At 53.5% G+C, this 12,665-nt stretch overlaps 1 protein-coding gene across 1 annotated transcript in view; it reads right to left on the bottom strand.

Moving 5' to 3' along the window:
* The window catches only part of ZCCHC24 (zinc finger CCHC-type containing 24), a 61,140-nt gene that overhangs the window by 10,475 nt on the left and 38,000 nt on the right, over positions 1-12,665 (bottom strand). The window contains exon 3 of the mRNA XM_030862738.3: positions 1,660-1,824. Coding sequence (XP_030718598.1) covers positions 1,660-1,824 — 165 coding nt within the window. The remainder of the gene's footprint in view (positions 1-1,659; positions 1,825-12,665) is intronic.

Below are 12,665 nucleotides of genomic sequence, written 5' to 3'. Positions count from 1 at the left end.
AATCAATGCCCTTTGCAAAAGTGGACAGTGAAGGTATTTCCTCTGCGGCCTGGCCCAGGGAACCTCCACCACCATGGACACTGCCCTGGCCAACAGATCCGCTGTGAATTAACATCTCCCGTCCGCCTCACGTCCGACCTAAAGGGCATCGGCTTCAGTGGTTCTCAGAGCTTGGTGGCAGCTCAAAAAGTCCTCCAGGTAAAAGTGATGCCCTCCAAAGTTTCGGGACCACCTCCTTATTACCAAACCTCCAGGGCCCTTCTCCACGGTCATTACACCCGACATCTCAGCGCCCGCCACCACCTGTGCTGCCACCCTCCCACCCCCAGGACTCCACGCTCCTTGGTCCCCCTCCTCGCCGGACGCTTCTCCTCCATCTGACCTCCGAATGCTGGGATTCCACAACACATGGTCTGAGGAATCCCTTCGCTACTTTACCCACATTCTGCAGGCAATCTCATCATTCCCTAAACACCTTTAGGCCAATGGTACCCAATTCCCGGTGAACCACCTTGACTTCTCATATGAGCTTCAGAATACCAAACCCAACTGCCCTCTTGACGTCTCGACCTGGATTTTCAGGAACATCTCAAATGTAGCATGTATTAGAGATCTCTTGCCTTTATCTAGAACACCTCTGTCCCATCCCAACTGCCCGCAGCCCAGGCTGCCCACCTTGGTAACGACCACCTCCATCCACTCAGGAGCTCAAGCCAGAGTGTGATTGTTCTCATTCCTGGATTCCTGGGCCCCCCTCACCTTTCACATCCGACCCCGTGATGCTCTGTGTTGGACCCAAATCCAGAGCCACCACCTTAGTTCAGACCTCCTTCGGTTCGCCCGGGACTATGGCCATGGCTTTCCTGCTGGTCTCCCCAGTCTCCCAGCCCCTCTAGGCCAGTCTCTACACACAACCAAAGCAATCATCTCAAAATGAAGCCGAAAGCCCTGTTGCTGGGGGCTTCCTTGTAGGGCCCCCCGAATTCCTCTGGTGACTGCTCCATTTAGCTCTCCCGTATCTCCCACTCCACTCTCCTGTTCCTTCACTGAGCTTTCAGCCTTGAGCATCTCCAGTCCAACAGTCTCAGGGCATTAGCACTTGCTGTACCCTCTTCCCAGGATGACCACCCTCCCTCTGGTGACAGGTCTAGCTTCCTCCCCTGCTTCAGGCCCCAGAGTAAATGCCGCCTCCTCTCTGCAGCCTGCAGTAAGTGAGTGCTGCCTGGGACGAGCTGCCTCAACCCCCTCCCAGCAGGGCAGGCCGGCCCTTGGCCACCAGCCCCGTTGCACAGTATCTGGCACCCAGTATCCACCTTGTACACATGCGCCAACTGGGCGAAGAACCAACAAAATGCACTTTTCTACAGCATCCCGCCGCCTGCGTATCCCTCTTTGTGTCACGGTTGCAGTTCGTTACTTTCAAAATTCACTGGGGTCTGTGGTCTCAGGGTCTTCGTACAGTTGCCCATTTATCTTCCTTCCCTTCCTTGAGAAACAAGCCCTCTCCCCCCCACTTCCTATGAGACAAGGAAAGAGAGGGCTAACTTGGATAGATCTGGTCCCATCCCCATCGTCTGAGGCTCAGTAAGGGAAAAGCTCCCCCTCCCCTGGTCCTTCTGCCTCACCTGCTCCCGCTCCCCCGCCCCTCGCCCGGCTCACCTGCTTGTGTGGGTACACGTTGATGTGGCACTTGATGCACTCCTGCCCCATATTGGCCCAGGAGTTCCCGCTCATCCATTTTCTCTTGCACTTGGGACACTTGTACTCGCCAAAGCAGCGCTTTTTGCCCTGGTACGGGGTCAGACCCTCGCCTTTGGGGCGTGCCTAGAGGACAGGAAGCAAACACAGGGATTAGGATCCAACAGGCCCAAATGATGCCCCACAGGGGTCCTCATGGTTTCCCTCTTCAGCCTTCATGCCCTGTGTCCCCGTGTGCCAGATACCTTTTGTCCTCAGTCCAGAGAACACCAGAGTCACCCTCAGAGCACACATGGGAATCCCAAGGCTGGGAGACTCGTGTGGGGACAGAGAACAGAGGAGGTGGTGAGTGGCGCACATCTCTTTTAGATTTAAGGGAGCAAAGTCCTCGATGGTGGCTAGGAACTACTCCTTTAACTCTGCCGTCATGAAGGGGCAGCTGGTGGTCACATGACCTCACACAGGTGCTCTCTGGCCCTGGGTGGTGTGGTTTAAATGGCTACTGAAGAGACAACACAGGCAGAATACAACCTTGTACGCAGCGAAAGTGTGTCTCCCCTCACCCCTGCTCCCAGCCATCTGCTGCCTTACCTGGTGGCTATCTGAATTTCCTTTAGACCACCCCAAAGATGGGCTCTCCATTTACAAACATATACACCATATACATACGTACGTGCAGCCTTTCTTTTCCCTCACTCGTATGGAGACAGATTATATACTTGGTTCTACATCTTCCCTTTTCACTTAATAATATATCTCAGACATATATATAATATTTTCCACCAGATCAGTATAAACAGAGCTGCTGTATTGTGTTTGAGGGTTGCACAGTATTCAAATCTATGCAAGGTTCGTAGTGCTTTCCCATCACTACTGCAAATGTCTAGATTGTTTCCACTCTTCTATTACAAGCAATGCTACTATGAATAACTTTGCATATATGTGTGTATGTACATATATAATTTTGCACAGGTGACAGTACATTTGTTGAATAAATTCCTAGAAGTGAAATTGCTGGGTTGATGGGTATGTACAATTTTCATTTAAAGATGACAATTGCCACTACCCGCTTCCACGCCTCCAGCTGCAGGTGTACCAACTTAATGTCCCGTCTCCTCCCTAACAGAGTTTTCATCTTTGCCAACCTAAGAGGTAGAAAATCTTCTCAGAGTAGCTTTGACTTGTACGACATGTATTATGAGCAAGTGAGATTTTTTTTTTTTTAAATATGTTGTCTTCTGCCATTTTTTAAAAAAATTTATTTATTTATGGCTGTGTTGGGTCTTCGTTTCTGTGCATGGGCTTTCTCTAGTTGTGGCAAGTGGGGGCCACTCTTCATCGAGGTGCGCGGGCCCCTCACTGTTGTGGCCTCTGTTGTTGCGGAGCACAGGCTCCAGACACGCAGGCTCAGTAATTGTGGCTCACAGGCCCAGGTGCTCCGTGGCATGTGGGATCTTCCCAGACCAGGGCTCGAACCCGTGTCCCCTGCGTTGGCAGGCAGATTCTCAACCACTGCGCCACCAGGGAAGCCCAAGAGAGAATTTTTGCATTTAAGAACCACTTGTGTTTCCTTTGTGAACTGTTAGTTCATATACTTTGTGATTTTTTTTTTCTGCCGGGGTTTGGTATTTTTCTTGTTGATCTGTAACTGCACTTTATATATTAAAGAAACTGGCTCTCTCCTATATGGTATTTTTTTTAAGCAGGTTTATTGAGATATGGTTCACGTACCCGACATTTCACCTATTTAAGGTGTACAGTTCAGTGGGTTTTAGTATATTCACAGAGTTATACAACCATCACTACAGTCTAATTTTAGAACATTTTTCATTACTCCCCCGAAGAAATTCTGTATTCATTAACAATCACTCACCATCCAACCCCCCACTTCCTCACCATACCCAGCCCCAGGCAACCACTAATTTACTTTCTCTTTCTATAGATTTCCCTACTCTTGACATCTCATACAATAATTGCCCTTTTGTGTCTGGCTTCTTTCGCTCACTGTAGTGTTTTTAATGTTAATCCACATTGCAGCATGTATCAGTATGTCATTCCTTTTTGGTGCCGAATAATATCCCATTATATGGTCGTGCCATATTTTATTTACTCATTCATCAGAGGAAAGACACTGGGTTGTTTCTAATTTTTGGCTATTACGAATCATGCTGCTATGAACATTCATGTACAAGCTGCCTAGTGTTTTAGAGAGTTGAATTTGTTGCCCCATTATTTGAAAGTGCGAGATTTCACATAGAAATATGACCACATTGGTCCAGAATCCTTGCTGGTGATGAGCAGCTGAGGTTAAGGAGTGGCCACCCCATCAGACCGACTGCAATGCATTCTCTGTGTCACCTCTGTTCCGACCAACTGTGCCCTGCATTATGTCACCTGCTTAGCACTCACAGGATTTGAGTTTGAGGCCGGCTTAAATGCAGGCACTACACTGTGACTATCAGTCATTCCTAGACTGGCATCCTGAGCATTGCCTGGGAGCTCATTAGAAATGCAGAATCTCAGGCCCCATCTTCGATCCACTGAATCAGAATCTGCATTTTCACAGGAGCCCCAGAGAATTCATACACTATTAAGTTTAAGAAGTACTGGTCTACGAGGTGGTCTGTTTCCATAGTAATGTTTCCCTGGGTATTTGCCCGTTTCTGAAGTAGTGTATAAAGGTTAAGAACACCAGACTCTGGATTCAAATCCTAGCTCTGTGATCCTGGGCGAGTCACTTCACAAGACTAATGATAGGAACTACCACGAAAGACTGTTCTGAGGATTAAGTGAGGTAAAACACTTAGAACAATGCCTGGCAAATCGAACAGGAGTATTAATTATTATTATTTAATAATATAGAACAATAGCGGTATATAAAATAATAATTTCTTCCTTCAGTAATCATGTCTTTCTTGCCCAGCCACCATTACCACCACTTGGTGACAGCCTACCAGAATTACAGACAAAACCCTAGAAATGGACGTACGTGCTGAATGTGTAAATCTAAACTTAGTGACAACGACGCCGTGCTGGTCTTCTGGGCCCACTGCCTAATGTCTTTTGGATCGTTGTTGGCCTTCCTGGAAGCCATCATATCCTGGGGAGAAGACCGAGCTCCAAGGCAGGGCTGGCTCTCCGCACTGGTCAGGTCCATGAGAGAGGCTAGTTATGCCAAGGGGAGCACTCGGCGTGCAGCCAGGGCCCAGGGTCCAGTCAATTTGCAGTAGACAGGCCACCTAGGACTCTGAAGGCCCTTCGAGTTGTGTTGGTCTCAAGATACGGGGTGTGCAGTGACCCAACCACTTCTGGTGGCACGTTTTTCTACCTGGTGCCTGGTACCCCCAACTTACACAGCCTCCGTTCTGCAGTAATCCCGAAATAAAGTACTAGATGAACTCAGTTTCCTGGTCCCTGTTCTTAAAGTCACTTACATTTTAAAGGGGAACAAGAGACAGGCATGCGGTGCCTCACTAATGGTAGGATTTGAGACTTCTTGGTTGAAGTGGGAAATGTGGGGGCCATCACCAGCCAGACCCACTCTGGGATCTGGTTCTGCAGGCCTCTTGGTTCAGAGACTGATGGGACTTGGCACCTGGCCTCACACAGCCGGGTCCAAGGGCAGGGGTCAAGGCATCTCGGGACACTCAGCAGAGTGAAGGGTGAGAATTGGGGCAAGACTGACAATTCAGTTCCCAAAAAGTCTCTGCTTCAGAAATGAACAGGAAGGAAAGGTACACAAATAAAAAGACACAGCATGTGCAGCAAAGGGAGAAGCAGGAAGGTGAGAGAAGAGCAAGGGGGTGAGTCGGAACGCATCACCACACCAGGTAATTAGAAACCTGGACATTCTGGAGCCTTCCATCAAGGACTGGGAGCTTCTGGGCAGGGACAGGGGCTCCAGGCTCCTGCAGTATCAAACATCTTCAGCACACCATTCCCACACTGCTGTCAGGCCAGGCACTGGGAGGGCCCAGCTCTGACACCCCCCCACAAGATACGTGGCTCAGATCTTAGACTTCAGGGCCAGATGCCAGTGGTGGCATTCTACCTCTGCCTGTGACTATCTGGGGGACCTTCAGCAAGCTATGCAACCTCTTTGTGACTTGGTTTCCACAGGAACCCAGGATGATGGTAATGGGCCAGCTTTCCCAGCGCTGTTGGAGGGATTTGATGCATTCACGCAGATGAAGGTCTTAGCTCGGTGGGTGGACACTGCAAGTGCTCAGTAACCATCAGTGATTTCAGTAGCATTCGCTTCTGGGGCTTGTGCAGGGAGAGGGAGCAGATGTGTTCCAGGTGATACAGAGGCTGGGGCTGAGACCAATGGGCATAAACCGTAAGAGGAAAGTCCCAAAGATGGGAGGGAAGCCTGAGTAGAGGGTGGGCTCACCACCCCTGTGTTGCCGGGGGGGGTGGGGGGGTGGCAAGTAAAATAAGAACAGCATTAGGTGTCTTCACCTTCTGGAATCCTCAGGGGGAGCCATAAAGGTAGAGGAAGGCTGTGGAAGCTCTGAGGATGCTGCTGGCAGAGGACAAAGGGAAGAGTGAAGAGAACAGACTTCTATGAAGGACCACCTGTGAGCTAGGCTTTGTGCTACAGCTCCACGGCCTGTCAGGCTCCCATTCAACTCTCCCCATAACCCTGTGGGGCAGGGAGTATCATCACCCACTTAACAGATGGTGAAACTGAGGCACGGGGAAGGGGAAGCACTTGCCAAAGAGTTTCTAGCATGTGAGGGGCAGGAGGCCAGGCCCAGCAGGCTTTTCCACAAGGCTACACCCTTTCTGTCTGTCACCCCCAAGAGTGTCCCCACCATGAAGCTGAGGCCTGTGCTCAGGAGAAGAAATCCCCCAGGCCCCAGGGCCTCCAGCTCAGCCTAGCCCAGTGGCTTTGCCCTCCTACGGGTCAGAGGGGAGAGATGCCTGTGGGGCAGGGGCAGAGAGGCAGTGGTTGGAGGGAGGGCAGGCCAGCAGGCAGCTCTGGGCAGCGAGCAGCAGCTTCCCGGAAGGGCTCAGTCCCATCATTCTTACGCTTACAGACAAGAGCAGGGCCAAAGGGAGTAGGAATTTTTGACAGAAAGAAGGCTTCTCTGCCCCCCACACTTTCCCCCTGCCTCTCCTCCCAGAAAGGCATGGCCTCTTCTCATAAACGTCAGCATGAAGCAGACAGTGACTACCAATGGCCCTGCAGGGACCACTGCCCATCCCGACTGGGAAGCAGGCCAGGCCTGACCAGGCTCTCCTGACCCGGGTCCCTGCCACACACCCCTCTGGGAAATCACAACTGCCAGGAGCTCAGGCAAAGCTCAGTGGGGCTCAGAAACCAGCCCTCTTAGTACAGACAGGCCCTCTGGGGACCAAAGAGGCCAGGGAACTTGCTCAAGGACACATAGCAAATCAGGGACTGAGCTGAGACGAGGCATCAGGTCCTCTGTCCTCCAGATCAGGCTAGAATCACCATGGAGGGGAGCCTGGGAAGTGAGAGATGGTGGCTGGCATGGTGGTGGGAAGGAGGACTTGTGCCAGGGAGTAACCAGGGCAAAGCTGGGCGGGGAGTGGAAGGAGACATCCGGGCAAGCCAGCAGCTTGGGGAGAGATGTAGAGGATGCTGACACTACCTGGGCACTTTTTCGGGATGGCTCAGTGCTTTCTTCCCAAAGGCTCATGAGATTTCTTGTGGCTGGACGCGAGGTAGTGAGCTCCCTTTCACTAGGGGTATGCAAGCAGAGACTGGGTGAACAACTATCAGGGACATTGCCAAAGGGACTTTTGCCCTGGTCAGACAATTGGACCAGGTAACTCTGAGGGCACTTCAGCTCTGTAATCCTCCCAACTCTTGTTGCTGGTGAAGGCCAACCAGGCAGGTGTGGAGAGGGAACACTCTCAGACGCTGCTGGGGGTGGGCGTGAACAAGTACATTTCCTACTGCATTTCTATAGTGCAACTTGGTAAAGGTTTCAAACTTTAAAAGTTCCATTCCTTCCCTCCCAGCAAATCTATATCTGGGCGACCATCCTAAGGAAATAAAAGATCAGAGGTGCAGACCACAGGGATGTTCAAGGATATCCATCACAGCATTGTTTATGACAGCGACAGGCTGGAAAAAAACGAATGCCTTGGTTCCCTAAATGACGTTACACCCATTGGACAAATGACAACAAAGCCATTGAAATATTTATGAGGTTTTTAAAAAAGGTTTGGGAAAACATTTTAAAAAGAAAGCAGGATAAGCGATTGAATATAGACTGCTCCCAGAGTAAAACTGTAAAAAGGAAAAATGTGCAAGGAAAGGGCCGGCAGGAGATCAGTCAGAAGTGTTCAGAGGTTGCCTCCAGGAGACAGGATGCTCTGCTCTAATTAATGAATTGTCTTGAATGAGTAGGTATGACTTTGATGGAGAAAATTATGATGGTCCATCAGCCGACTCCCTGGCCTGCAGGCCCCTCCTGCCCACAAGGGGGAGCCCTGTGCTTTTCCAAGGTGGTGGGAACAGACAGAGATGGCAGCTCTGTCCATACTTGTCCCCTGGGGCCTGGGTGCCAGGCAATGGCCAACCTCTGGCTGCTGGTTCTGTTGGACCACGTTCATGTCCGTAGAGCTGCCCTCCCCGCCCCCCCGGCCATGGAGTGGACTTCCCACCCCCTGGATCCCATTTGCTCCCTCAATTTTGAGGACAGCTGGAAGTATCCACACCTATCACATGACATAAGAGTCTGGCTGGCCACTGTGCCCATCAATTTCCCTGCCCCTGCTTCCTGAAGTCCCACCAGTAGTGAGTCAGGCTTCAGAGTGAAGTTTGTTTTCCTCCTGGCCCCTTTAAGACTGTCTTTTTTAAAAATTTTTGTTTATTTATTTATTTGGTTGCGTTGGGTCTTCGTTGCTGCGCGCGGGCTTTCTCTAGTTGCAGCGAGCGGGGGCTACTCTTCATTGTGGTGCACAGGCTTCTCATTGCAGTGGCTTCTCTTGTTGCGGAGCATGGGCTCTAGGTGTGTGGGCTTCAGTAGTTGTGGCACGTGGGCTCAGTAGTTGTGGCACGTGGGCTCAGTAGCTGTGGCGTACAGACTTAGTTGCTCCACGGCAGGTGGGATTGGGATCTTCCTGGTCCAGGGACTGAGCCTGTGTCCCCTGCATTGGCAGGTAGATTCTTAACCACTGCACCACCAGGGCAGTCCCTAGACTGAGTCTTTTTTGCAGGGAGATGACATTGTCATCGTTGGTAGCTTGAAGGAGAGCATCCCAGGGACGCTGGCCCAGGAGGGGGCAGTGAGGTGGGGTGCTGAGGACCTGAGGCCATGCCCTGTGCATCATGGCTCCACCCTGGCTTCTGCCCCAGGACACATGGCCTCTGCTCTCTGGATCACGGTTTTGGCTATGGGCCCCAGCTGCAGGCCTCAGCCCCAGCCCTGGCCACACCACCTCTGCCTGCCTGCGCCCGGCCAAGCTCTGGGACACAGTAATAGCCATACTCGTTGGGTGTCTTGTCAGAGCCAGACCCCCTTTGTACAATCACCTTATGAGTCAAGTATGCTTAGTCTCAGGTTTCAGATGAGAACACCGAGGCATGAAGAGGTTAAGTAACTCACCCAAGGATATACTATCAGCAGGCGGTAGAGTCTGCACTTGAATCCAGGCCGCTGACTCAAGCCCATCCTCTCAATTGCCCCGCAGTGTGCGAAGACGATATTAAGATGAGGAACCCATCCGGCCAGGATGGTGAGAAACAGGAAAGTGTTGCTACTGTCACAGACCCTGGCATGCTGGGTGGCCCAGGGGGCATCCCTTCCCCTCTCTGGGCCTCAGTTTCCCCATCTCTCGAATGAGCGTGGCACTGACCACTGGGCAGGCTCACTTTCCTCCCTGAGGCCCATAGGACAGCCTGGCAGCCGCCCTCACGCTCCCACTCTGCCAGGGAACGCTAGGCTGACCCCACAGTGCGTCCAGCTGACAGGCACTGGCCGGGCCAAGAGAAGCAAGGGAGGAACAAGGAACAGACGGGCTCCTTGCTGGATCCCTGTGCCCCCGTCTGCATGCTCTCCTGTGGCCAGGCGGCCGAGGTTATCCTGGCCTAGAGTCAAGAGGGAAAGAGCCCTGGATTTGAGATGCCCTTTCCATAGATGAAGACACAGAGAATGAAGGGCCCAGGACTCTTTGTGCGTCCCTGCTGGCCCTTCCTGGAAGGCCCAAGAGGGTTCTGGGGACCCTTTCTAAGGGCTGGGGGCTCTCCCTGGAGGAGGCAATGCCCCTCTCCCAGAGTCTCCTCTCTTGAGCCCCCCTTCCTCAGGCCCACAGGTACCCCCTTGCCCTCCGTGCTGTCTCTCCTCTCAAGCCTGGACCCATGGGGAGTAAACAGGGGCTGCGGTCAGAGGCCGGGGCTCAGCCCTGGCTCTCCCAGGCCCAACCTGGAACTTCATCTGCCGAGTGTAGGAGCTGGGGCGCTAACATTTCATGAGCACCTACTATGGGCCAGTCACTTGCCAACCTGTCACTCCAAAGCTCTTCCATTCTATGGGAGAGCAAACAGAGGCCCAGAGAGGCCCAGCAAACTGTGCAGGGCCCCACAGCCGTGGAGCCAAGACTTGAACCCGGTCCGCTGACACCACAGCAACACCCCCCCACCTCATGCACAACCGCTCCTGAAATGTTTGTGGGAAAATGAGAGAACAAGCCTGCTCCTAGGACCACGACTCCACCTCTGAGCTCCGACCCTTGGCTACCCCTGCAATTATTCATTCATTCAACTAACATTTATTGAGCACCCGCTCTGCCCCAGGCTCTGTGGAACATTCCAGGAATATGGAAATAAGCAAGACAGATGAGGAATGCTCTCACAGTCTGGGGCCTTCCAAAGGGACCAGCCCTGTGTGACCCTTTCACCAAGCGTGGTCCACACCTGTCACAGACACCCTCGGACACACATTTTCAGGCTCTGGCCCAAGTCAGACTCACACCTGCAGAAACACTCTTGGACCCACGTTCTCAGGCAGAGGCTGCTCTTCACCCAGTCCTCCTAGGTGACAGGCATGGGGCCAATGCAGGACACGTGAAATGATCTCTAATCAATGCAACAGCCCTATGAAATCAGCACTCTGAACCCTACTGACAGATGAGGAAACTGAGGCTGGGGACGGGGTAGCACTTGCCCAAAGTCACAGAATCAGTAAGCGGTGGGGCCTGCATTGGAGCCAGGATCCGGGCTTAAGCCTGTTCAGTGCCCGGACTCATGCTTCTCTTTCCCCTGCGCCCTGTGACACTGCTTTAGCCGCCCTCCAAAGACCTCCACACTCACGTGTCCACACACACGGCCCGGGGAGGTGGGCAGGAGGGCTGCTTCAGCCTCTGCAGCCTGGTCCCGGCAGCTGCGGGCTCGGCGGAGGCCCCAGAGGAAGCAGGCGATCAGAGGGACAGGTGGGCTGGACCCCGTGGCCTGCAGGCTGCTGGGAGGGAGGAAGGACGCGGCAAGAGGTCCCCCTGGGTTTCCTCCGGAGTCTCAAGGGCCCCCTTGTCTGAGCACAGGCGTCCTGGCCCCCTCCCCCAGGCCCCCTCCCCTTTTCTGGGTTCCTGCCGCAGCCCAGCATGAGCCCAGAAGGCCCAGCCTCCTCATTGCCCGCCCCCCCACCCCGGCCCATTCCCAGCCCAAAGCCACCGCAAAAATGCCATCCTGATTCCACAACACTAGGGTTTGTCCAAGTGCAGGGGAACAATGACGCTTTCACAGTGCCAGGAAAAGGTCTCAGGAAAACCCTGGGGAGGGGGCATGGAGTGGAAGTGTGGAGACAGGGAAAGGGCTGAGATGGAGAGGAGAAGACAGGGGGAGGCTGGGAGGCAGGGGCAGAGCAGTCAGGAGTCAGGGGTAGGGAGCCAGGAGACTGAGAAGACAGGAGGGCAGGCGGGGGGGAGGAGTGACAGACGAGGGGAGAGAGGAAGCAGGAAACGAACCAAAAGGGAAGGAGAAAACAGATACAGGAGGGACGCCCCGACAGAGGCCAAGAAGCCCCTCCAGGACCCAGAGCGGTGTGGAGGCCCCTGGCACCCCACAGGCCTCTGGGCACTGTGCCCCTAGGAGCCCCTCCCCACCACAGGAACCCCTCTCTCTGAATCCCACCCCAAGGCCAGGCAATTGGAATTGCTCTGAGGCAAAACTTTTTGGAAAGCAGAGACTTTGTAATCACATGAACAGCCACTCCCTAAGCTATCTGCTTCCTGCTTCTGGCTTTCCTCCATTAGCAAACCGCACGGATCAGAGCTCAGGGGCGGGAAGGGAAGGGGGGGGCGTCCAAAGGGGTGGAAAACATCCGAATCAGAGCGATTGCAAAAGGCCTGGGTTTTCCTCCCCTCCTGTGACTGAGGAGGGAGACAGCTATCGCTCGTCCTGCCACCGCCACAGGGAGTGGATGTGGTGGACGGAAGACCTGCAACCACCATGCGGTTGGCCCAGAGCTGGATGCAGCCCTGAAAACCATTCGTTCTCCTGAGCGGGTTCCCGGGTCCCTGCTCATCCCTGTTTGGGTGGCCTGTTCACCCAGCAAACCCTTTCTTCCGACGCTGCTTCCTCCCCAGCCATGGCCACAGCCCAGGTCCAGCCAGGCTGAGTCACCCCCAGGTACTTTAATGGCCAGGCTCCCCGGACTTAGGTAAAACACTCAAGGCTTTCGGACCCTTCCCCAGCTGACCTCACCTTCATCGTTGCTGCTCCCTCCTACAAAACTCGTGCTCCAACAGAGACAACAAAACCATTTCCTGCGAAGGACACGCCCCGCTCTGCCCCCATGCCTTGGCTTTTGCTGTTACCTCCGCCCATTTCTCCACCCGGTGAACGCTCATGTATCCAGGGCCAAGCTCCAAGGCCACCCCCTCTGGCCTCCCCCATCCCAGACAGGGTTAACTGCCCTCCTCAGGGTGCTCACGTCACTCTGAGTCCCAGGCTCGAGCGCTAGCTGACAGCCCTCCCACCGCCTCCCCCAGAG

The sequence above is a fragment of the Globicephala melas genome, chromosome 16 (assembly GCF_963455315.2).
Source record: "Globicephala melas chromosome 16, mGloMel1.2, whole genome shotgun sequence".
NCBI classification, from domain to species: domain Eukaryota; kingdom Metazoa; phylum Chordata; class Mammalia; order Artiodactyla; family Delphinidae; genus Globicephala; species Globicephala melas.
This window is presented reverse-complemented; position numbering and strand designations above follow the sequence as displayed.